The sequence below is a fragment of the Hemiscyllium ocellatum genome, chromosome 16 (genome assembly GCF_020745735.1).
Source record: "Hemiscyllium ocellatum isolate sHemOce1 chromosome 16, sHemOce1.pat.X.cur, whole genome shotgun sequence".
In the NCBI taxonomy this organism is placed as follows: domain Eukaryota; kingdom Metazoa; phylum Chordata; class Chondrichthyes; order Orectolobiformes; family Hemiscylliidae; genus Hemiscyllium; species Hemiscyllium ocellatum.
Window position 1 is genome coordinate 39,186,290 of NC_083416.1, and position 26,037 is coordinate 39,212,326.

At 41.1% G+C, this 26,037-nt stretch overlaps 1 protein-coding gene across 1 annotated transcript in view; it reads left to right on the forward strand.

The window, feature by feature from the left end:
• Positions 1-6,963: 6,963 nt before the first annotated feature.
• The window catches only part of unc5a (unc-5 netrin receptor A), a 294,221-nt gene continuing 275,147 nt past the window's right edge, over positions 6,964-26,037 (forward strand). The window contains exon 1 of the mRNA XM_060837501.1: positions 6,964-7,093. Within this exon, the coding sequence (XP_060693484.1) occupies positions 6,964-7,093 (130 nt within the window). The remainder of the gene's footprint in view (positions 7,094-26,037) is intronic.

Here is a 26,037-nt window from a genome sequence, read left to right on the forward strand (position 1 = left end):
TGACATGAGGTTGCAATTTTGAAGAATGACCAAGGAGCCGAGTATAAAAAGAAGGCTTTGTAGATGCTTGCTTGTATAGGTTATTTGGTTGGAAAGTACAAAGCATTTCAGCCAGGAAAGGTTTGGGATCATGTGGTGGACAAGATCAATTGCTGTTGCTTAAGTAGTACAAGATCCCACTAAACCACTTAACATAACCAAATAGGAGCTTCTTTGTCATTGAGACTTGTAATTGTGAGAATGTTTGCAGATTTGCACCTAGTCAATGGTAAGTATATCACTGGGCTTCAGATGGATATGACTGCAGGCAAAAGACAAAGCTAAATGATTGAGTTGGGAGTTCGGGATCTGACATAGTGGAAACCAAGTTAGAAAGATTGATATTACACACACACTACTGCATTTTGTGAGTTCTTGTAATAATGTTGGGTATATCATTGTATTGAATACTTTGAAAATTTCCTTTTATGTTGAAATGTCCTTCATATTTTAATTAATACCTAATTCAAGCTAATCAGTTGCACAGTTAGAGTTAGAATTCTTTCAGTATAGAAGCAGGCCTTTCGGCTTAACAAGTCCACACCGACCCTCCGGAGAGTAACACACCCAGATTCATTCTCCTACCCTATATTTGGCTAATGCACCAAACCTACACATCCCTGAACGCTGTGGGCAATTTAGTTTGGCCAATCCACCTAACCTGCACATCTTTGGATTGTGGGAGGAAATCAGAGCATCCAGAGGAAACCCACATAGACACTGGGAAAATGTGCAACTTCACACAGGCTGCAGCCTGAAGCTGGAACCGAACTCAGTTCCCTGGTGCTGTGAGGCTGCATTGCTAACCACTGAGCCACCATGCCGCCCACAGTGCATTGCAAGTATGTTAGGCAAGCAATTTGGTATCTTTAGAATTTGGCCAATTCAGCACTAACTTGTGTAATCTGCCGTGTAAATCCAAAAGAGTTTCTACTAATTAACTAAATGCTATGTTCAAGGGTTGAAAATGTAGTTTGAGTTTGATTTATTGTTGTCACATGTACTGAGCTACAATGAAAAGTGTGGTTTTATCTTCCTTATTCCCTACTGAACCTGTATACTGATTTTCTCCAATTCATACAGGCAGAGTGTACTATACAAAGTGCAGCAGTGTAGCATAACTGCGTACAGAATAGTGTTACAGCAGGAGAGAAGGTGCAGAGAGAGAGAGAGACAGAGTATCAACCTCTTAAGCTGCAATAATTTTACTTTCTCTTCAGGGAAAATAAAGGTCTGCTTTGTTCACAATATGAATAAAACATAATCTAACCTTTACTGTTCCTATCAGCACTGTAACAAAAGCAATATGACACAATTCATGTATGTAGAATTCAAGTACGCTGCTTTAAATCTCTTGGTTGTTTCTGTACTCTATCTTTCCCACATTTTGATAATTCATGAGTAAAATTTAGTCTAATTTTTTACATCTAGAAAATCAGATTGATATTATTCATTGCAAGTGTGCTTTTGCATTACAATGCACCTTGTTATTTTGAGTATATTTGTTACCACAGCTCCAACACACCTGAAAGTAATATATCGCTTTTGAACAGAACTTAAATTATCTAGAACTTTCCAAATTGCTGTCAACCCTATAAATTTAATCAACAGCAAATTTTATTTGGGCTCTCTAATCATCGAAGTTTTGATCTAATTGAAAACTACCCACAACTGAATAAAATCTAAATCATAGGATAGAATCCAAATTTCCAGTGTGATGCAATTATGCATTATTAGATTTTATTTTTCTGCAATCTAATACCATTATGTAAATGATACTAAGCTTACAACTTATTTACTTGACATCTGTACAGCCATAATTAAAGCAGAATATGAATTAAGATGAATGTGCTGTGAATTTAAAGCTGTGACCCTCCCGTCAACAAGATGGAGGGAAAGACATTTGTGAATGTCTCATACTTTAAATGGAGAGACTTGGCAGCAGATCTGAAGGAACCTTTTCGTGCAGGATATCCTGACTCTGAGGGTTGGGGGTGTGGGGGTGTTGCTTAGCTGATGTATCTTTTAGATTTGCTCCGATTATGGTCAGCATCAATGAAAATTTTAAACTCCTGATTTCAGTTGGTTCTTAAAGAAAAATAAAACCGTAACAGTGATGGAGTTTGAATTCCAGCCAGCCAAATTAGACTCTCTTGAGATTTATTTGGTTCAGTCACTGAACCTTTTTGATATCCAGCTAATATTTCTCTTTAAGCTGCCAATGTAACTTCATTATTTAAGAGAGGTGAAAATCCGATAAACCAGAACATTATAGACCTAATGTTCTAATGTATGTTTTGGAAGTCTACTGAACCAAGAATTAACTAATGATTGAGCTTTTAAGAGAAGTTTGAACTGATTAGAGTGTAAACCACTATGAATGTGTTAATGGTAGATCATGTTTAACCTACAAAATTGAAACCTTTGAGAAAGTAATTGAAGTAGTCGACAGGAGAATAGATATAATTTACATAAATTTCCAGAACCTCTCCAATAAATTTGTGTTGAAAAAGATATTTAGTTAAAGTTAAAATTATTTCCTTTTTTTAGCTCTTGTTAAAGCCCTAATACAACTCTTTATACATCACTTCCAATTCTCTTCACCTTCCTGGAGAAGTTGGATGCAAATTAATATTGTATAAATCAGATTGTACCACACAGCAACTGCAGCTCACTAATTGCTTATCCTGGCAATCACTGAACTGTTTCTTCATAACAACATCCCTTCATGCACCATGGCCACTGTCTTCCTCATCATTTTGTCCACAGAATTTGCTGTTGGCAAGCCACTAGCCTCAACATATCTGTTCTCAGATCATTCTAACATCACTTCAGCACTTTGGCATTGAGGGATACTTCTGAATTGCATGGACCTGACAGTGTCTTTGTACACATGCACATACTTTACATCTTATGGCCTTTAACCTGCTTTTGTGATGTACTCTCACTCAGTCACTTTGAGTTTTCTTGGAGACTACCAGCCTCTGAACACTCCACATTGCTTTCTTAACACGCGTGTCAGGCTGCCAGCTTCTGTAGCTTGCATTGTATTTTAGTTCAGCTGAAGAACGAGAGCTTGTCACAGTGAAGAGCACTGAACAATCAAAGAGAGAACATGAAACTGTTCAGTACCTTGTTATGGCAACATCACATCTCCAGTATGTGCTTGTAATTTACAAGGCAAATGCAGGGAATTTGCTGCAAGCATAATGGTTATATATGAAAATCAACAGGAGCTGTTCTTAGTGGGATCAAGAGGGATTGCAGTCATTCAGGGGCTGACCTGGTTCTAGTGCAGAGGCTTTGTCACAGTCAGACAGGTGCTTGCCCCTACCAAAGTCCAGGGATCCATGTCCTTGCCATCTGGTGATTGTGCTATTGTCAGTCCTACAAGAAACGTGCAAGCCATTGGGCATTATATTGGTCAGTCAGGATGCTGCAGAGAGATCAATGTGGGGAGTGAGCCAGTTTCTTTTCCCTCAAAAATGGCAAAGGTAAGAAAGAGTATGATGGAAATAGATGGAAGAACAGTTCATTGTGATGCACAAGGAGGAGAGCTGGTGAGGTAGTCAGTGAGTGATTAATACACAACAAGAAAGGTTAGTGGGGTGAGAGGATGAGGTGGGCAAGAGTCTGAGTGGACCTGTTATGTGCAATAATGAGAGTGATAAAACTTGAGCCTTGGAGCAAAAACCTGTGCAGTGGCAGAGTAAGACTGGATGCTGGCCCTACGCCATGTTTGACAAGGCACTATGAATCTCACTCAACAGAACACCAACTGAAAGTGGGAAAATTGCATCCATGTTATTAAGGAAAATTATTGACTCAGTTAGGAGATTGGTTAGTCAGTAAAATACAGGGAATATGGATAATGCATGTGAATATGAATTGAATGTATTGATTAGTGCGATCCCATAGATCAATCTATGCTGAGGTTTTAACAATTCACTACGCTTATTTAATCAATTGGATAATAAAATAATCCTAGAGCCAAGTTTACTGAAGAGAATAATTGGTGATCAAGTCAATATTATAGATAGGAGCGGAAAATCACAGAGACAGTGAGAGATTTCAGTGTAAGTCAGGGGTGAGATCATCTATTTTGAGCTAAATAAAACATAGACTTGAATAGTGCATAAGTCAAGAAAAACTGTAGCAACAGTAGTTCAAAAAACATTTAGAGTCAATGTACTCAAATCACAGACATGTAACGGATGTAAAAGGTAATCATGATGTCAACATTCCTAATTAGTGTTTGAACATAGAATGCCTTCGTCAGACCACATCTGGATTGTACAGTCTGAGCCATCTCTCCTTAGGAATTGAAGGTCAGATTCTGAATGTAACAAGACTAATGCTTAAGGCTAGATAAAGAGATTATATAAACTAGACCTTGTTTTCTGGAGAATGTGAAGACTGCAGATGCTGGAGGTCAGAGTCAAAAAGGGTGGCACTGGAAAAGCACAACTGGTGAGGCAGCATCCAAGGAGCAGGAGAGTCAGCATTTCAAGCATAAGATCTTCATCAGGAATGTGGGAGAGGGCCCAAGGGGGGATGGGGTGATAGGTGGATGAAGTGGGAATTGAAGGTGATAGGTCGGAGTGGAGGGTGGAGCAGATAGGTGGGATGGAAGATGGACAGGTAAGACGGTTCAAGAGGGCAGTGCCAAGTTGAAGGGTTGGAGCTAGGATGAAGTGAGGGGAGAGGGAATGAGGCAACTGGTGAAATTGACATTTATTCTGCGTGTTTGGAGGGTCTCAAGATGGAAGATGAGGTGTTCTCCCTCCAGTCATCTAGTGGCTAGGTGTTGGCACTGGAGGTGGCTCAAGACTTGCATGTCCTTGGTGGAGTGGGAGGAGGAGTTGAAGTGATCAGCCACGGGCCGGTGGAGTTGTTTGATGCATGTGGCCCAGAGATGATCTCTGAAATGTTCCGCAAGTTGGTGTCCTATCTCCCTAGTGGAGGGGAGACCACATCGAGAGTAACGGACACAGTAGATGAGGTGCATGGAGGTGAGGAAAATCTCTTTCGGATGTGGAAGGATCCTTTCGGGCCTTGAATGGAGGTGGGGCGTGGTGGTGAGGGGGGAGGTGAAGGGATGTGGGCACAGGTTCTACACCTCTTTCAGTAGCAAGGGAAGGTTCTGGGAGTGGAGAGTGAGTTGGTGGGAGGTGTGGGCCTAATGAGGGTGTCATGGAGGGAGTGGTCTCTGCGAATATTGAAAGGGGTGGGGAGGGAAATGTATCTCTGGTGGTGGGGGTCTGACTGTAGGTGGCAAAAATGGTGGAGGGTGATGCATTGGTGGGGTGAAAGGTGGGGACCAGGTTTCTGCCCTTGTTGCAGTTGGAGGGATGGGGTTCAAGGGCAGAGGTGCGGGGAAGTGGAAGAGATGCCTGGAGGGCACTGTTGACCATGTAGTGGGGGAAATTGCAGTCCTTGAATTAGGGGGCTATCTGGGATGTTCTGGAACTGAATTAGTCCTCCTGGGAGCAGATATGGTGGAGGTGGAAGTGGAGGAATTGGGAATAAGAGAGATCATTTTTACAGGACGGGGGTAGAGGTGATGGGAGGAGATGTAGTCCAGGTAGCTGTGGGAGTCTGGTTTATAGTAAATGTCTGTGTTAAGTCAGACACTGGATATGGATATGGATATGGAGATGGAGAGGTCCAGGAAGGAGAGGGAGGTGTTTGAGATGGTCCAGGTGAACCTGACCTCAGGATGGAAAGTGTTTGTGAATTTGATGAACTGTTTAACCTCCTCATGGGAGCACGAGGTGGTGTCAATACAGTCAATGTGGTGGAGGGAAAGGTGGGGAATTGTGCCAGTGTAGCTGCGGAATATACCCAATGAAGTGACAGGCATAGCTGTGGCCCATGCGCATGCCATGGCTACCCCTTTGGTCTGAAGGAAGTGGGAGGATTCAAAGGAAAAATTGGATGATGACATTCAAGAGAGCAAATTATTTCCAAACTCAACGAATTAAGGGTACTCCTTTTGACATCAAAACATTTGATTTGTTCCTGTCTCCCTTCATTTAATGGAAGTGTTAAACTATTCACACTAAATGTGTCAACAATACTGAAAGCAGACAGAGCGCTTGAAGAATAGAAATTAAGCAGGTAAGAACTCAGACAAGGAATCAGGAGGATCAAAAGGAAGCACGAAATGTCTTTGGTATACAGGATTATGGAAAATCCCAAGACATTTTAGACATATATTAGGAGCAAGTGAGTCAATACAGGAAGTGGTAGGTCCACTGGTGAACAAAGGGAATTATGCATGGTGCAGGAGGAAGTGGGTGAGGTGCAAAAGCAAATACTTAGCATCTGTATTCACAAACAAGAAAGACATGGGGGAGAGGTATGTGGATATTCTCGGGCATGTCAATAAGAAAAGGGAGATGATGTTGGGTATTTTGAGAAGGATTAAGGTTGACAAGTCCCCAGGACCTTAAGGGATCTATCTCCGAATGCTGAGGGAGGCAGATAAAGGAAGTTGCTGGGGCCTTATATTAAATCTTTGTATCCTCTTTATTCACAGAAGAGGTTCCAGAGTACCGGAGAATAACCAACATTGTTCCTTTGTTTAAGAAGGGCGTCAGAGATAATCCAGAGAATTACATGCCAGTCAGCTGTATGTCAATGGCAGGAAATGTATTGCAGAAGATTTTTAGAAATAGTATTTATCACAATTGGGGAAAAATGGATAGATTAGCAATTAGCAATGTGCTGAAAATTTGTGTCTCATAAGCTTGACAGTATTTTGAAGAAGAGATGAAAATGACAAGGTCAGGGTAGGAGATGCTGTCTTCATGGAATTTAATAAAGCCTTTTAACAGGTCCATCTTGGCAGTTTGACACAAAAGATGATGTCATATGGAATCTGTGGTGAACAGATAAAATGAATATGGCCTTGGCTTAGTCATGGAAGACAAGAGTAACGGGGGAAGAGTTTTGGAGATTTGTGACTATGGTGTTCTGCAGGCAATCAGTGTTGAGATCGCGATTGTTTGTAATATGGATAAATTAGAAAATAATGTGGGTTGGCTGATTAGTAAGTTTGAGACTGAGGGAGCTGCGGATAGTGAGGAGGCTTGCCAGCAGGATATAGATAAGCTCGAGACTTGGGCAGAGTAATGACAGATGGTGTTTAGTTTGAACAAAATAAGCTGATACATTTTGGGAGATCCAATGCAGGAGGGAGTATACATTAAATGTCAAAACTGTTAATAATATCAACATACAAAAGGATTTAGGTGTACAGTATAGGTTCACAGTTCGCTGAAAGTGGCAAGTGATGAGGTAATCAAGAAGACATACAGCATGCTTGGCTTCATCAGTCAGTGCATAAAATATAAAGATTGGCAAGTCTTATTGCAACTATATAGAGTTTTAGTTGGGCTATATTTGCAATATTATGTACAATTCTGCTTGCTTGATTACCCGAAGGATGTGGAGGCTTTGGAGAGGGCACAGAAACTGTTCAGCAGGACCTTTCGCAGTTTGGATGATGCTAGCTATGAGGAGAGTTTGCACGAACTTGGTTTGTTTTCATTTGAATGCCAAAAGATGAGGGGTGACCTGATAGACGTTTATGAAGTTATGAGAGGTATGGATAGAATGGATAGTTGAAGTCATTTTCCCCAGACTGGAAATGTCAATTACTAGGAAACATAGGTTTTAAGTAAAAGGGGAAAGTTTAAAAGAAATGCGGGAGGTACATTTTTATTTTATACAGGGTGGAATATACTGCCAGAGGAAGTGGTGGATGTGAATACAATAGCAACATTTAAGAGACATCTTGACAGATAATGGATAAGCAGGAAATAGAGGGATATGGATTGCATAGAGGCAAAAGGTTTGTGGGTTAGAAAGACAATGTGTCGGCATAGCATTAGTGGGCTGAAGGGCCTGTGCCTGTGTCATATTGTTCTTTGTTTTATAATGACAGAGTCAAAATTGAATACAAGACTGAAACTATTTACAATAATATTGCTTACAATAATTCTTGTAATTATGTAATCAACTTTTTTTATGTTTTTGTCTATAAAATTTCATTTGATGACTGTTATTTAACTTCCTAAAGGCAAGGCACAATGTTTATTCTCAAAATGGACAATTGGAGTTGAAATCCAAGCTGATCACAGACACACACAGTCACTTTTGATCCAGTCATTTGTGCAACGTTTAAAAATTGTCCAATATAGAATTACCCAATTTAGGTACTGTGATACAGTAGAGTAGGGAGTTAATGCTAAAAATCAGAATTATCAGATAATTTGAATTCAAGAATCCCTGTTAAAAAAATTTAGACATACTGTTATTTTCTCCTAGTTATGCTAATAAATTTTGAATTCAATATTTAACTCAAAAGCGAAGTCCTTTGTTTAAAAAAAACTAACACTGCAAAAGCATTCCTTTGTTTTTCTGCTCAATGATATGTAACTATAGAAAACAACTAATCAACAAAAGTAGACAGAGATACCAGCAGGGAACTTTAATCTATTTAGTCTTTTAATATCTCAACCAGTTCCCTACAGTGATGGCCTTTACATTTACTCTTTTCTTCTCTCCATCAGCATTGTGACTGAAATGAAAGTACAACAATCCACAGCCCATGTGGTGATGATCGTTTCTCTACAGGTTGATTACTTTTGCTCCCTGCCAGCAAAATTGGCTTAATTGCAGATGATTCTTTTTCTTTCCATTCTGTCATCACTTTTATGTAGATCCTCCACAGTGGCAGTGATTGCTTCCTGGGATTGGATTTTCTAATGTCTATTGTGTTTGTGTGGATTTACTACCAGGAGAATTATTGGCAGTGAATTTACTTGTGGTCTTATCATTTCCAGACAGTTTTAGTGTTGGCAGTAATAATTACTGACAGAGCCATTAGGCCTGATTAGTCAAATAATTTAGTAGAGGAGCTTACAGTTATATTTTACCTTGTGTCCAATGTCAATTCCTGAATTAAGAGTTCGAGTGGTTTGTCAAGGAATGTGCCACTAAAAAGATTCTGAGAAAAATTTCACTCCATGAGGCAATGAATTCATGCCCATTGCCTGTCCTGCTCAAGAATCCAAGTCCTCTTGAATGTGTGGAAGTTTGTTTCTGTTTTTCCTTCAAGACCTCCACTTTCCCTTTCACCAGAAATAATACCATGATAAAAGTTGGTACTGCACTGCCCAAGAAGTAAGGTGAACATGTACAATTTGTGGTTGATTGAGATTTGTGTGAATCATGCTGATGAACTTGATGAGTCTGACATAAATAACAGAGAAGATGCGAGTCTACAATGTGCTTGTGAAGAGAGATGTCTTTGACACTGCACTAGTGAGTCGTAATTGATAACTTTGTTTTGCTTACATCTATTTATACGATGTTAAACTACATAAGGAGTTGAAGAGTCTGCCTTAATGATAAGGAAAGAGCAACCTTAGGGATAGTATTTGTGCAGACACACAGCCCAGCAGTTACTCCAGTTGGTGGTGGGGGGGTGGGGTTTGGGGGTGGTGTGGTGGCAGTGTAGAAACCCGTAGAGTCAAGATCTGAAGTTGAAAGAGTCCACAGAAAAAGGATGACTCCACGTGGACATGACCTCAGAATTTTAGAGGAAAGAAAATAGAAAAGGAGAACATTTTGAAAGTAAGGGAAACACATCAGAACATTTGGTTACTATGAAAATCCACAAGAACCTTCGAAGACTTTAAAACTTAGCCGTGAAGCTGTAATACTCCGATGAGTTAAAAACACAGGATCGGAACTTACTTCAACTATGGAAAGGAAAAACCTACAGACTCACCAAGATCAGACAAGCATGAAGGTCTATAAGGATGCCAGCCTTGATAAAGATTTTGCCACCATGTTAACCATTTGATAATGCAGAAAGCATTATTTATTTCAAAAATATACTTTATTCTTAAAATATTTTGATGATCTGCACAATTGATGGTGCCATACATATGTATACCTTCTATTTCTTTACATACAGAGATTGAAATTAATCATTTGTTTATACAGTCTGTACATTTACCATCCATATATTTAGCTGAGGCTTCAGTGGAGCCCACTTGCTGAGTGGACCCCCTGTTCTTCTTTTTGAGGCAGACGTTACACGGTGGTCTTTCCCCACCGCGCCTTGGTGACAGCTGCCTCAAGCTTCAGCGCGTCCCTCAACATGTAGTCCTGGACCTTGGAACGTGCTATTCCGCAACACTCAGTCGGGGTCAGCTCCTTCAGCTGGAAGATCAACAGGTTTTGGACAGACCAAAGAGCAGTTGGTGATCCTACAGGCACAGTTGATGTTCGTCTCTGTGTGCGTCCCAGGGAACAGACTGTAGAGCATGGAGTCCCGCGTCACGGAGCTGCTCGGGTTGAACCTCGACAACACCACTGCATTCTTCTCCAGACTTCTTTTGCGTAGACACATTCCAGAAGGAGGTGTGTGACAGTCTCATCCCCCCCACAGCCCATTTGAGGGCAGTGTGCAGTGCGGCAGAGAGTCTGGGCGTGCATAAAAGATCTCACAGGCAGAGCCCTTCTCACCATCAGCCAAATCATGTCTTGGTGCTTGTTGGAAAGTTTTGATGATGAGGCATTCTGTCAAATGTCTTTGATAGTCTGCTCAGGGAACTGCTTGACTGGATCCGCCATTGCCTTTTCCCAAAGGGCAGACGATGGGGGTCGATGTCACGGAGGACCTCCAGGAGGCGAAGGGCCAGCAAGCCTCGCTCTTTGCCTCAGAGGCCTCCAAGATAATCTTCCAGTCCAGGGTCCGCTCCGTGGAGCAGGGCGAGACGTGCTCACGTTTCTTCTTCCAGAAAGTGCACAAAGACAGCTCCATGTTCAGCAGCCTGAAGGAAGAAGATGGCTCGATAACGTCACCTCAGGCTGACATCATGAGGATCAGCAAATCCTTCTATGTCAGTCTGTACGACTCAAAGCCAACCAACAGTGTGGCCTCCAAGTCGTTCCTGTCCTCTATCACTGAGGTCTCAGATGACATAACATGGGAGAGGCTGAACCAGCTGTTATTTCTGGGCGGGCTGACCAAGGCGCTCGAGTCCTTCGTAAAGAACAAAACTCCTGGAAGTGACAACTTACCGGTTGAGCTCTATTTTGCTCTTTGGGACTTAATTAGCCAGGACCTGCTGAAGGGCTTTTTGCCTGAAATGTCAATTTCGCTGCACTTTGGATACTGCCTGAATTGCTGTGCTCTTCCAGCAGCACTAATCCAGAATCTGCTGAAGGTGTATGACAGTATGCTTCTGGCAGGTACCATGAGTGAATCCATGAGGAAAGGCATCATCACCCTCATCTACAAGTGGAAGGGGGAGAGGGAGGAAATCAGAAATTGGAGACCAATCTCACTATTGAATGCGGATGACAAAATCTTGTCAAAGGTCATCGCCAACCGGGTCAGATCTGCTCTGGGATCAGTGATTTCACCCTGACTAAACCTGTACTGTACCGGGCAGAAAGATTGCTGAGAGTCTCGCACTCTTCAGGGATACGATCGCCTACGTGCAGGACAGGGGATTGGACACCTGCCTCATCAGCCTGGACCAAGAGAAAGGCTTTGACAGGATATCACACACGTATATGAGAGATGTTCTCTCCAAAATGGGCTTTGGAGAAGGAATCTGCAATTGGATCAGACTGCTCTACACCAACATTGTCAGTGCAGTCTCCATCAATGGGTGGGAATCAGATAGCTTCCCAGTCAGATCTGGAGTCAGGCAGGGCTGCCCTCTCTCTCCTGCCTTGTTTATGTGCTGCATAGAGCCATTTGCCGAGTCCATCAGGAAGGATGCGAGCCTGAGAGGGGTGACTATTCCTCACAGCAGGGGCCTATGGGTTAAGGCCTCCCTGTACATTGATGAGTCGCCATATTCTGCTCGGATCCGCTGTCCATACATAGACTCATGTGCATATATGACCAGTTTGAATGGGCCTCAGGGGCCAGGGTAAATCGAGGCAAGAGCAAGGCCATGCTCTTTGGGAACTGGGCTGACCAATCCTCCATCCCCTTCACCGTCAAGACTGACCACCTGAAGGTGTTGGGTATTTGGTTCGGGGGGGGGGCTGGGGCATGTGCCAAGTCTTGGGAGGAGCGTATCAGGAAAGTGAGGCAGAAACTGGACAGTTGGAACTATGGTCGCTCTCCATCGTGGGTAAAAACCTGGTCATCAGGTGTGAGGCACTCAGTGTTGTTACATGTGGCACAGGTCTGGCCTATTCCCAGAACCTGTGCCATCGCAGTCACCCTGGCCATCTTCCATATTATATGGAGATCAAAGATGGACCGGGTCCGAAGGGACAGCATGTATAAAGATCTGAGCAATGGGGGAAAAACACACCCAATGCCACCCTCACCCTGATGGCCACCTTTGTGTGTGGCTGCATCAAGCTGTGAGTGGATCCCTGGTACGCAAACACCAAGTGTCACTACGTACTGAAGTTCTACTTGTCCCCGGTGTTGCGAAGGATGGGCCTGGCCTTGCTGCAGTGGAATGCTCCAAGTAGTTGGACTGTTCCATATCACTTGTCCTTCGTGGAGAAATTTATGAAGAAAAACATCTTTGACCACAAGTCTGTCAGGAAGTAGTCAGCATGTAGTTTCCTTGAGACCCTTCAGGATAATGCAGAAAGCTCACAACAAAACTAGAAGTGTGAGCTTGGAAGTAGTAGTTTCAGCATTATGGAACAGATTCAAGCTTTATACAAGGAGCTTGTGCCATTAAGTCATTGTGTCATTGTGCTGTAACAGCTAATCCAATAGCCAATGATCTGGTAAAATAAAATATGGAAGAAACAACTGTAGAGTATGATGTACTGATTAAAATATTCAATACGTACTTTAGCTCCAAATGAAACTTAGTGATAGAATGGCTGAGATTGAATCAGTGATCGCTACAATTTGGAGAATCAATAGAAGCCTTTGTAATGATTTTATATCATTTTAGCAGGATGCTGTGGGTACAGAACTTTGAAGGATGGATTAATGAGAGATTGCATTATAATCTGTGTGTGGTATGAGAGGTTATCAGAATTTCTCCAAACGAAGGAGGATTTTTCGTTTCGATTGGCAATCCGATTCAATTCAATTCAATTCAATTCAATACACAGGTAGAAATAAGGATTCCGAATTGGTCCGTCCTATTATGATCCCAACCAATGTAGCTGCTGGACAATTCAGATAATATTTTATTTTGTTTTGTTTTGGTTTTAATGAGATCTCTTTCATTAAAATAAAAATATGCAATTTTGCAGAAGTTTATGAAACAAAGGAAACAAAGTTAAAATAAAATAAACCAGACTATTTGATTAAAGTACAAATTTAAGATTACGAAAAACATGTTGTATAATATAATCCTATTAATCCTAAAATATCCCTTCACATATCTCAACACTCCTGTAAGGCACCCAAAAGCACCCTTTATACAGTACTCGAAAAAGACCTCTTTCTCTAACACCTCAAAGTTTATTTTGACTTATTTTGACCAAGTTTAGAAAATCCGATAGCTTCTTTTTGGAGCTATTGTCTACCTGAGCTTAAATATATTTGGCTTCAAATAACATCTTCAGGGTTTTACGCAGATGGTCCAGCCTGGGACTATCATTAACTCTTTACTGTAAGGTAATCTTATCTTAACAAATCTAAACCTGGCCTTTCAAGATCTAAACGTACTCGTGTAAACTTCTGCAGAACTTTGACAAACTGAAAGTAAAACTGAAAGATCTCTCTCTTCTAAATTAGGTCAGTTTCTCCCAAGTTTAAAAAACATTAGTCCAGAAATTTCTAACAAAATCCTTGAGGCAGAGTTGTTATCTCTTGCTAGGTGATAAACTCTTGCAAGGTAAATAAAACAGCCCATCAGCTCTGAAAAGTAATTGTGACAAACTTTTAAAAGAAATCCATTGCTGCTGCAACACTCAGATTAATTATTAACTCCTTCAGATGTGTACAGCATGTACACCACTACAGTCGGTTCTGCTACAACATGTATTTCTTCAACACACGTTAGTTTTAATGCGACTGAAGAATTTTGACCATTATTTGTAGAATGTGAACTTTCCTTGCATATTGACTCCAATGCAATTTTGCACCCATTAGTTTAAATGGCATGGCGATTGCATGATTTTCTTAATGCAAGATTATGCAAGAACAGAACTATCATGTTTTCTCAGAACCAACTGTACTTCAAAATTCAAGCTTGAATGATGTTAAACGTGCTTATAAATCACAGTCTAGATCACAGCACTGTGTGGAAACATTGGGGATTCTTCTGACACAGTTGGATAGGTGGGTTCCAGAATGCATTGTTAGCCTCTAAAAAAACTTACCAACAATAAAACCATTTTAGAAACAAAACGAAAGAAAGACAAACTGAACCTGCACCCTGATCTCCAAAGGAAGAAGAATGGGGATCAGTATCAAACCAAGTTGGCTTTAACTTAGAGCTTATGCTCAAAATATCGGTTCTCCTGCTCCTCAAATGCTGCCTGACTGGCTATGCTTTTCCAGCACCACACTCTTCAACTTTAACTAATACCCCATACTAACCTTCCATTCAGCCATGATCTTATTGAATGGCAGTACAGGCTCGATGGGCCAAATGGCCCAGTCCTGCTCCTATTTCTTATGTTCTTTTGTCCACTTTTGGCATGTGCTCTGAGTAGACCTTGATGGAGGATGTACAAAAGTCGGGGTGAAAAGTATTTGAGGCTGAGTTTTCTGTTCTTCCAGCTGCTTTGTGGATTGGGTCTTGGGAAGTAGGAGGAAAAGTGAGAATGTATATCTTCTTTAGTGTTGTGGTTCTCTCACTCTCATCCCTTCCACACAGACACACACACGCACCCACCAGTGCTCTCTCTCACCCTGGACCCCTCTCTCACATACATCACTGACTCTCCCCACCTCCTTCCCTCTTTTTTTTCATGCACATAACAATCTCTTTCCCGCTTACCACACAGGCACACTCAACTCCCATAGTCACTATTACCTCCTCTTGTAATTCCCACACAATTACTCATCACTGCCTTTGACCACACATGCATCACTTTAACCATCTCACACAGTCATGCTGTGTACACTCCCCCTGCCCCCCAATACTTGTAAACTCTCCTGAATATAAGGATGTAAATGCATTAGAAGCAGTTCAGAGAAATCTTACCAGACTAATAATTGGAATGGGTAGAATGTCCAATGAGGAAATGTTGGACAGGCTAAACTCTGCTGGAGTTTCAAAGAGTAAGAGGTGATTTGATTGAGGCAGACAAATCCTAAGTAAGGGGCCTCAAGATAGATAGAGATAAATGCTTACTCTTGTGAAAAGCTTAGAACTATTTGTCACTGTTTCAAAATGAGGGCTTGCCCATTTATAGCACAGATGATATTTTTCTTCCTGGGGAATTCGTAAGCCTTTGGAACTCTCTTCTTTTTAAAAAGTTCTAACATCAATCCAAACTGTTGTTATTGTCATGAACTACCAATGCATAGATGGAATTAGGATACAGAGCAATACAACCTGACCAAATGTCAGAATAGGCTTCACCAGTAGCTTAAGCTTGTGTTTGGTTTGATTTGATTTGATTTGACTTATTACTGCCATGTGTTCCGAGGTATAGTAAAAATATTGTCTTAAGTGCTTTACGGGCAGATCATATTATACAAGTGCATCAGGGTAACACAACGGAGTGCAGGATGCAGTGACCTATCACGTAAGTGGTTCTGTATCCTGTAATCGATGTAATGGTTATGATTATGGTCACAATTATGCCTTTTCAAATTGAGTTATCAAGCAGCGGGCTTATCTGACGTGATTACTTTTATTTTAGATGGAACAGTTAATTACTAGGCAATATTATCTGATAAATCTTTTGTGTTTGCTGCTAATGTGCTGTATGGCTAGAATTCCAGCTCCTGATTTTTTCCTGAGGTAGCCCTGAACAAATTCCCTAGGACGAAGCTAATTTTCTATTCTGGGCAGGCCAGGAACCTGTTTCTCACCCTCTGTTTCTCACCCTCTGTTTCAGCCCCTTTAAATAGAGTAATAGAGATGTACAGCATGGAAACAGACCATTCGGTCCAACCCGTCCATGCTGACCAGATATCCCAACCCAATCTAGTCCCACCTGCCAGCACCCAGCCCATATCCCTCCAAACCCTTCCTATTCATATACCCATCCAAATGTCTTAAATGTTGCAATAGTACCAGCCTCTACAACTTCCTCTGGCAGCTCATTCCATACACATACCACCCTCCGTGTGAAAAAGTTGCCTCGTAGGTCTCTTTTATATCTTTCCCCTCTCACCCTAAACCTATGCCCTCTAGTTCTGGACTCCCCGAACCCAGGGAAAAGAGTTTGCCTATTTACCCTGTCCATGCCCCTCATAATTTTGTAAACCTCTATAAGGTCACCCCTCAGCCTCCGATGCTCCAGGGAAAACAGCCCCAGCCTGTTCAGCCTCTCCCTACAATTGAAATCCTCCAACCCTGGCAACATCCTTATAAATCTTTTCTGAACCCTTTCAAGTTTCACAACATCTTTCTGATAGGAAAGAGACCAGAATTGCACGCAATATTCCAACAGTGGCCTAAGCAATGTCCTGTACAGCCGCAACATGACCTCAATGAGAGGGAAGGGAAAACCATGAACCTGTAAAGCTGAAATTGCTGTTGCTACTCCAATGAGCAGGCAACTTTGGAATTTCTGACAGCACAGACATCAAACTGCAACAATTTCTGAAGGGTGCTCACTTTTCCATGATTGTAGGGGCAAGAACTACAAAATTCACAGATATCTTTCTGTGGTTCTTTTGGACAATAAGGGATTAACTCTGAAACGTGGAGAAGAGGAAGCTTCATAAGACATTGTCATTTCTGCCTTCTTCCACAAACAGTGGCACCCCTCAATATGTTCTACATCCATTCTGTTATGACTGAGAGTGAAAATTTTTTACTTCCTTTGCCTTATCTAGAAAAAACAAATCAATGCTGTACAATAACAAATGCAACCAGCAGGCAGCTGTCCATTATAATTCTGAAGACCCCAGCTGTGCCGTACTCTAGTGCTCTCCCTGATCGATCCAGACATCTGAAAGGAGACTTTGCTATTCAGATCATCTCTTCAATTAGATTTCTGGTTGTTCCAAGTTCTTTATTGTCCCTGTTCTCTGCTATTCTTGGTTGGGGGAGTGAAGTTCTCAATCCTGAGTAGAGAATATCCCTGATCACTAAGCAATCATCCAGATACATGCCTCTGGCAGAATAAAGCTGAACTGATAAACTGTTGCAGCCCGCAAGTGTTAAATAGAGCATCCTGGATAGTATGTATTTATATCAAGAATAATGCAGCTGGTATCACACACCAGCTGGATACTGAATGAGAAGATTTTCTGTTGATTTATTTTAGTGGGAGTTCCTATGGTGCCCTTCATGTCACATGAGTGCCATTGATGCACTGAATCTGAGGACCTCAGTGACTTGTATTTTCTGCTTTGCTGTGTCCATATGGGGCCGAAATGAGTTGAGAGGCTGAAGTGAATGGGGCATCAAAAGGGCACCTGTTACCTGCTGCACGAGAGGATGAACTGCAGACTGCCTTATCCAGTTTATATCTCCCCAAAGCAGTCTGGAAAGTTCTAGTGGCATAAAAGAATGTTGAGCAGTTGCAGCTTTTATAGCAGATAGGGCTATATCTATAGCCAAATTGGCTGCTATGCAAGAGCTGAAAGTTGGCATAATTCAAATATGACATCAAGTAGAATATAACAACCAGCACAACCACTTTGTGGTGATTTTAACTCCACTCAATAGTTGGAACCAGACAGTTGGGGATGTTAAACTCTCCCACATTACTTTCACTCCTGAATCTGCTTGGATTTCCCTCACCAATTTTTTTTTCTTTCAGCTTCCTCAGAGCCAGCTCTCAGAGTGAACAGAACCTCTGACTCTCCTGTTTATTTATTTTTATCAGTTCCCCCTTCTCCTGAAACAATCAAGAGGAGAGACCAAATTTTAATTTGCTTAGTTGAGCAAAATGATTGGATAAAGAAAGGCTGGATAAGCTGAGACTTTTTCATTGGAGCGTAGGAGATTGAGAGGTGACCTTCAAGGTTTATCAGATCTTGAGAGATATAGGTAAGGTTAATAATAGGTGTCATTTCTCTAGGATGGGGGAATTTCAAGACTATGGGGTATACTTTTAAGGTGATAGGAAAAAAAAATTAAAAGGACACAGGGGCAATTTCTTTTACACAGGGTTATTTGCGTGTTGATTGCACATCGAGGAAGTGGTGAATGCGGACACAGTTCCAACATTTGAAAGACACTTAGATAAGTACATGAGTAGGAAAGGTTTAGAGGGATATGGGCCAGGGGTAGATGGTTGAGACTAAGTTAAAAATCACACAACACCAGGTTATAGTCCAACAGGTTTCATTGGAAGCACATTAGCTTTCGGAGAAATGCTCCTTCATCAAGTGATTTTCACCTGATGAAGGAGCGTCGCTCCGAAAGCTAGTGTGCTTCCAATTAAACCTGTTGGACTATAGCCTGGTGTTGTGTGATTTTTAACTTTGTACACCCCAGTCCAACACCGGCATCTCCAAATCATAGTTGAGACTAGTTTGGTTTGGAATTATGCTCAGCATGAATCGGTTAGACCGAAGGGTCTATTTCTGCACTGTGTGACTCTATGACAGACAGAATTTCACATAATAGGCCAAATCCTGAAGACATCACTGGGGCATAACAAACTGTTTACCAGGAGGCCTGAGCAGAAAATGCTGGACAATTCAATGTCGGAGTGATTCAGGGCCAGAAGAGGCTCATAGTGGTGAAATGGCGTAATGTGGATAATAAGATTAAAAAGCCATTCTAATAAGGATGGAATTGGTCTCTCCTAACAACATGCTTATCACAGTAACCGGTTATAGTGAATCAGCAGCTCATTTAGAGAAATTTCTTTCCTTGCTTAGCCTGAAATTAAGAATTTTAGCATTATTTATGAAATCAACTGACATTTGTAACAGTTTGCTGATTTACCATGAGCCTATTTCATGGGTTAGAACAACTTCAACCCTCTTGTTAAAAAAAATAGTATTTGGGATGTTGACATCACTGACTTTATTTATTGCCCATCCCTAATTGTATTGGGTAAGTTGGTGAGTTGCTGCCTTGGACTACCTGGGACATAGATACACCTACAGGAGAAAGTCTCAGTGGTAATGAATTAACAGCAAAAGTGCCCAGTCAGCATGATTCACTATAATGAGCCACCTATGGCACAAATTTTGGACTATTTTTACAAAATCTCCACAAAGGTACAGTTAAGTCTGCTGTGATTTCAATCCTCCACTCCTATTCACTTCCTCTCCCCTAATAAAAGTTGGGAAAGTCCAACAGTATCCAGGTTAAAATTAGGACAAATCCAGGAAGTTCATCTGGGTCATCCCACAGTCTAGAATGGGTATATGCTTTTCAAGGTTGAACTGAATCATTAGTCCAAGACTAAGAATGCAGACATGCTCCCAATATTACTAATCCTCATTCTTGGGGGACAAGGGAATTGTAAGTGGAAATTCTTTATTCTTGAACATGCTCAATATTTTTAACTTTTTGAATAAGTATTGCCCTAACTTTATGTTCAAGATAATTTGCAGAATGTGTGTGAGAATTATGTATAATTAAATCATGCCCATTTCTTCTGATGCAGTCAGCACCCGAATGTTGTGCTGCCTGCTTATCACTATGATTGTGGTGTGAAGTCAGTCATAAACACACTGTTGAGAGTTTGCATGCTCAGATTCATATGAGGCTAGCACCACTTGAAAATAAACTTCACTACTTCAGCCAGTTTGCCCACTTGAAGAAGACTTACAGGAAGAGATTGTGAGAGAATGTCTAAACAGGAAATATGACAAATAATGATACAACAAGGCAAAGGTGGATTCCAAGATTCTCCAGTGCAGTCTTGGATCCCTTGGTTGAATCATTTAATTGGAGAAATAGACATCTTTATTTTCTTTCAATAGAGGACCAGGCAGCTTTCCTAACAGATACTGTAAAGTCAGTAGGTGCAGAAAGCAATCTTGGTTGATGCCAGCATTCTAGCCTTGATGACTTGAATGGAGTGTTGAATTAAAATAAATAGCCTTATACAAGTGGTTAAGGAAAATAATTAAATCTCTAAATCTATCCTTACATTGAAACAACTAAACTCAAACAATGCTCAATTTACCATCCGCGTAGCAATATCCATCCACCACAAATCATACCTTCCATCCATAACTTCATTGCTCCAAGCCTTACACCCACATCACTCAGCTTCTAATCATTATTGAAAAGTGTGGTGCTGGAAGAGTACAGCTGATCAGGCAGCATCTGAGAAGCAGGACAGTCGATGTTTCGGGCAAAAGCCTTTCATCAGGATTCCTGCTCCTCAGATGCTGCCTGATCTGCTGTGCTCTTCCAGTCCCACACCTTTTGACTGTGACTGTCCAGCATCTGCAGTCCTCACTTTCTCCTAGCTTTGAATCATTGCCAGCTACCCAACCATGGCAGATACCCCAACCAAACTCACTGACAAAATACTTTTTCTCTTGCAAGAAAATTAGAATGTTCTTGAAGGCTAGAACACATAATTGCATGTCCTCACTCCTGTGGCATGGCTTGATAACATTGGAGCCACTATGACTGAAGAGGGCTCAAACTATAGCAAATTATAGCATATGTACACCTAATCTTCTTTCTTGCATCCAACTTGACCCTTACCCCATAATTATTTTTTCATTCACAAGTTGCAGTTGGTGCAAGCATGCCTTACATTTTCTCCATACTATCACACATTATGCATTTTTCCTTTAAGGTACTCGAGACCTATAACTTGAGCAGGCAGTGATGTAGCAGCAAGGAATTTCAGAAAATTGAGTCTGTTGATGAACAAACACTCTGAAACTCACACATGCAGCCACCAGCCCAGATACTGTGTGTTCTTTAGGGATTGCTCAGAGGCAGGATCTGCCCGTGGTAGAGCATCAATTACAAATTGATCAGATGCCAGTCACAGATCGAGAATATCATCTTGTGCAAGTTCTACTACAGAAGAAATACAAATCCATATTTCAAATCTGACATCCCTTGTAGTGTAAGATGGTCAGGGGAAGATAAACCACACCGTTTGTTTTCTCAAAGAGGTTTGTTGCCTTCTTTTGAGATTTACATATCCCGCATCACAGAAATCCATTTTGACAACTTTTGAAAGGATAAATGTGTACTTATGAGGTTAGGGCGCCAGGTGGGCAGGGAGTAAGTTGCCAGGTAAGAAGCGTGCCAAATGGGTATGGTAGTAGCTGGGTTGGGGTAGAGTGTCAGTTATGGGGGTGGTGGGTTTAGAGTTGGGTGGCAGAGGGCATAGTTTGGAGGTGCAGATCCTGAGGAGGGTGGCCCAGAGAATGGTTTCAAGCTAGGGTGAGTGTTGGATCCAATGGTGGGAAGAAAGTGTTAGCCGCTGAGGGGAGCGAGGTTGTCAGTTTAGGTCTAGGATGGTGTAAGGAGTTTGTGAGAGATGCAGTTGGAATGTGTGCTCAGTTAAGAGTTAGTTGAATATTTAATCGTGTTAGACTATATTTTAGTCTAACTCTTCCTGAGTGACTATTTACTTAACTGCAGTGGAACCCTCCAAATTCACTGATTTAAATGGCTATTTTGGAGGGTGCCGGGTGTAGGGAAATTGTCCAGTTGAATCCTCAATTTCCTTCAGCAATCCCTTCATAGTATGTTACTTTTTGTTTTTGATGCATAACTTCCATTTTTACTTTAGAGACAATTACCCGGCCATTAAAAAATTGGGGCCACTATTTCCAAACTTCCCTCCGTATTCCATGCACATTGGTTTTCTTTTATATTCCCTTTTGGTTCCCACACCTTTAAATTAGTTTAAGCCATTCCCTATCTACAGAAAATTGTCCCAGAAGGAAATGGTGACATGGTGGCTCAGTGGTTAGCACTGCTGCCTCTCAGTGCCAGGGACACAGGTTTAATTTCACCCTCAGTTGACTGTGCAAACTCTAAGCAGACATTCTCCCATTGTCTCTGTGGGTTTCCTCTGGGTGCTCCGGTTTCCTCTCTTAGTCCAAAGATGTGCAGTTTAGGTGGATTGGCCATGCTAAATTGCCAATGCTAATGTGTTCAGGGATGGTGCAGGCTAGGTTGATTAGCCATAGGAAATGCAGGGTTACAGAGCAGGATGGGATTCTGTTTGGAGGGTCTTTGTGGACTTGATAGGCCGAATGGCTTTCTACACTGTAAGGATTCTATAAACTTTTCTATGACTGCAGTTATATTAACTGTATCTAAGACCACAAGGTGCTGTAACCAATAATATCTCTTGCGCATATGGTTACATAGAGTAGAGAAAACATTCTGGAAATCCCTCAAAGCACAGATGTACACTTCAGCTGAGAGCTTTACTGGCATTCTGTAACTATATTAACCTTTTTTCAAAAACATTCATTATAATGAACAAAAATTCATCAACTACTCTCTACACTTCTGTGGACATTACTTTAATGTAGAAAAAGTGATTGCATTATAGAGTCATAGAGATGTACAGCACGGAAACAGACCCTTCAATCCGACTCATCCATACCAACCAAATATCCTAAATTAATCTTGTCCCATTTGCCAGCATTTGGCCCATATCCTTCTAAACCCTTCCTGTTCATATACTCATCCAGATGCCTTTTGTATGTTGTAATTGTACCAGCCTTCACCACTTCCTCTGGCAGCGCATGCACCATTCTTTGTCATTCTTTGTGAAAAATTTGTCATATAAATCCCTTTTAAATCTTTCCCTTCTCACCCTAAACCTATGTCCTCTAATTCTGGACTTTCCTACCCCAAGGAAGATACCTCGTTGATTTAGCTTGTCCATGCCCCTTATGATTTTATGAACCTCTAAGTTCAGCCCTCAGCCTCTGACGCTCAAGGGAAAACAGCCCCGGCCTATTCTGCCTGTCCCTAAAGCTCAAGCCCTTCAACCTTGGCAACATGCTTGTAAATCTTTTGTGACTCCTTTCCAATTTCACAACATCTTTCCAATAGTAGGGAGACCAGAATTGCACATACTATTTCAAAAGTGGCCTAACCAATGTCCTGTACAGCTGCAACATGACCTCCCAACTCTGATACTCAATGCTCTGACAAACAAAGGAAAACATACCAGATGCCACCTTCACTGTTCAATCTATCTGCGACTATGAACCTGTACTCTAAGCTCTCTTTGTTCAGCAACACACCCCAGGACTTTACCGTTAACTGTATAAGTCCTGCTCTGATTTGCTTTCCCAAAATGCAGCACTTTATATTTATCTAAATTAAATCATCTGATCAAGATCCTGTGGTAATCTGAGGTAATCTTCTTCACTGTCCACTACACCTACAAATTTCGATGTCATCTGCAAATTTACTAACTATGCCTTAATATATTACTTAACTTTCTTTTATAAAAAAGTACATTTTTTAAAACCGAACTGTTAAGAAAGTTGTCTAAATTTGAAGAAAGGGAAACAAAGCTACAATACTCACCAGCCAATCAACTCTCAGTTTCCTGTGATGCTCCAGTTTGATTTTATTTTCACCTGTTTGAAACCGGAGCATAGTCTTCTCTCCTCAGGTAAATGACTCATTGTAATTTAGCAATTGAAGGAATCAGAGTTAATTTATGCTGTAACATTTATGTTGAGGTTGTCAGCCAGATCCTAATTCTGACTATGCTTTTCAATATATGTCTGTTTGCATAACAAAATGGAATTGGATTCCGCTCTATATCGTAGGATTCTGATTTTCAAGATTAATTAGGCTTCCATCTGTTTCCGGCAGGTGTTTATTTCCTGGTCTACTCCAAAACGACAGCAGGCTAGAGATAAGTGGGAATGGTTTGAGAGTTACTTCATTGATCTTTATCTTCCTCAAGCCTCATTCTTGTTAATAATAATATGATAGATCAAAACCATCTGATACATAGATTTCTGAAAGTTTTTTCACAATATTTGAAAAGTGTTGAGTATTTTTTGCATTTGTCAAGATATAAATTTGCAGCTTGATATCACTACACTGGAACTTCATATTACAGTCACTACCACTTTCACACTCCACACTTATTACAGTCACCTATATTAAGCAAATGGTGTGAACAATTTGTCACTACCATAACAGCCAATTATCAAGGCATTGCTTGAAATGTATTGAACTTCTTATCTAGTACTTAGTGATTTAAAATATCTGCTATTTTCAGGAAATGTCAAGTAATCAAGCTGCTCCAATAAGCTGTTTTCACACTGTTTACAGCTAACAAGAAACCCAGATAGTGAAGATATTGTGAATCTTCAATCAGCTGAAATTACTGTTAGCAAGAATGCCCCCACTGTAGTGTTGTATTATCAGGAATATTTGCGCATTTCTCAAATGTCCACAATTTGACAAACTCACAATTTGAACTCATGCTCTCTGAATTGTTACTTCAGTCCCATAAGCATCTGGTTACTGTACTCCTGTACAAGGACTCCCTTGTTTTATTTCTGGTTATTGCCCTGGGATCAGTTATATCTACCTTATCAAATAGACATGGTCTCTGTTTAACTTTTCAACTGTAAGACTCCATCTCCAAGAGCACAGCACTGAAATGGAAGCTAAGATTGTATATTCAATTCTCTAGAGAGGGATGAAACCAGAATCGATTGAAGAAAGTGTGTGTTACCAATTGTGCATGGAAGGGGACTAATATACTGGCAGGAAGATTTGGTCAAGCTGCTCAGGAGGATTTAAAGTAGTGAGGTGTTGGGGGGGGGCGACGCAGGGAGATAGTGAGGAAAGAGATCAATCTGAGACTGGTACAGTTGAGAACAGAATTGAGTCAAACAGTCAGGGCAGGCAGGGACAAAGTAGAGAACAAGGTAGGACTGATAAATTAAACTGCATTTATTTCAATGCGAGGGAAGGCAGATGAACTCAGAGCATAGTTAGGAACATGGGACTGGGATATCTTAGTAATTATGGAAACATGGCTCAGGGATGGGCAGGACAGGCCGGATACAAATGCTACAGGAAGGATAGAAAGGGAGGCATGAGAGGAGAGGGAGTGGCATTTTTGATAAGGGATAGTATTACAGCTGTACTGAGCGAGGATAATCCTGGAAATAAATCCAGGGAAGTTACTTGGGTGGAACTGAGAAATAAGAAAGGAATGATCACCTTACTGGGATTATATTGTAGACCCCCTAATAGTCAGAGGGAAATTGAGAAAAAAACTTGTAAAGAGATCTCAGCTATCTGTAAGAATAATAGAATGGTTATGGTAGGGGATTTTAACTTTCCAAACATAGACCAGGACTGCCATTGTGTTAAGGGTTTAGATGGAAAGGAATTTAAGTGTGTACAAGAACACTTTCTGATTCAGTATGTGGATGTACCTATGAGAGAAGGTGCAAAACGTGACCTACTCTTGGGAAATGAACCAGGGCAGGTGACTGAGGTGTCAGTGGGGGAGCATTTTGGGGCCAGCGACCATAATTCTGTTAGATTTAAAATAGTGATGGAAAAGGATAGAGCAGATCTAAAAGTTGAACTTCTAAATTGAGGAAAGGCCAATTTTGATGGTATTAGGCAAGAACTTTCAAAAGCTGATTGGGGGCAGATGTTCGCGGGTAAAAGGATGATTACAGAATGGGATAACGAGAGTCCAGAGAAAATATATTCCAGTTAGGGTGAAATGAAAGGTTGGTAGGTATAGGGAATGTTGGGTGACTAAAGATATTGAGCGTTTGGTTAAGAAAAAGGAGGAAGCATATGTCAGGTATCGACAGGATAGATTGAGTGAATCCTTAGAGTATAAAGGCAGTAGGAGTATACATAAGGGGGGAATCAGGAGGGCAAAAGGGGGACATGAGATAGCTTTGGCAAATAGTTAAGGATAAAACACTTAAGGGTTTTT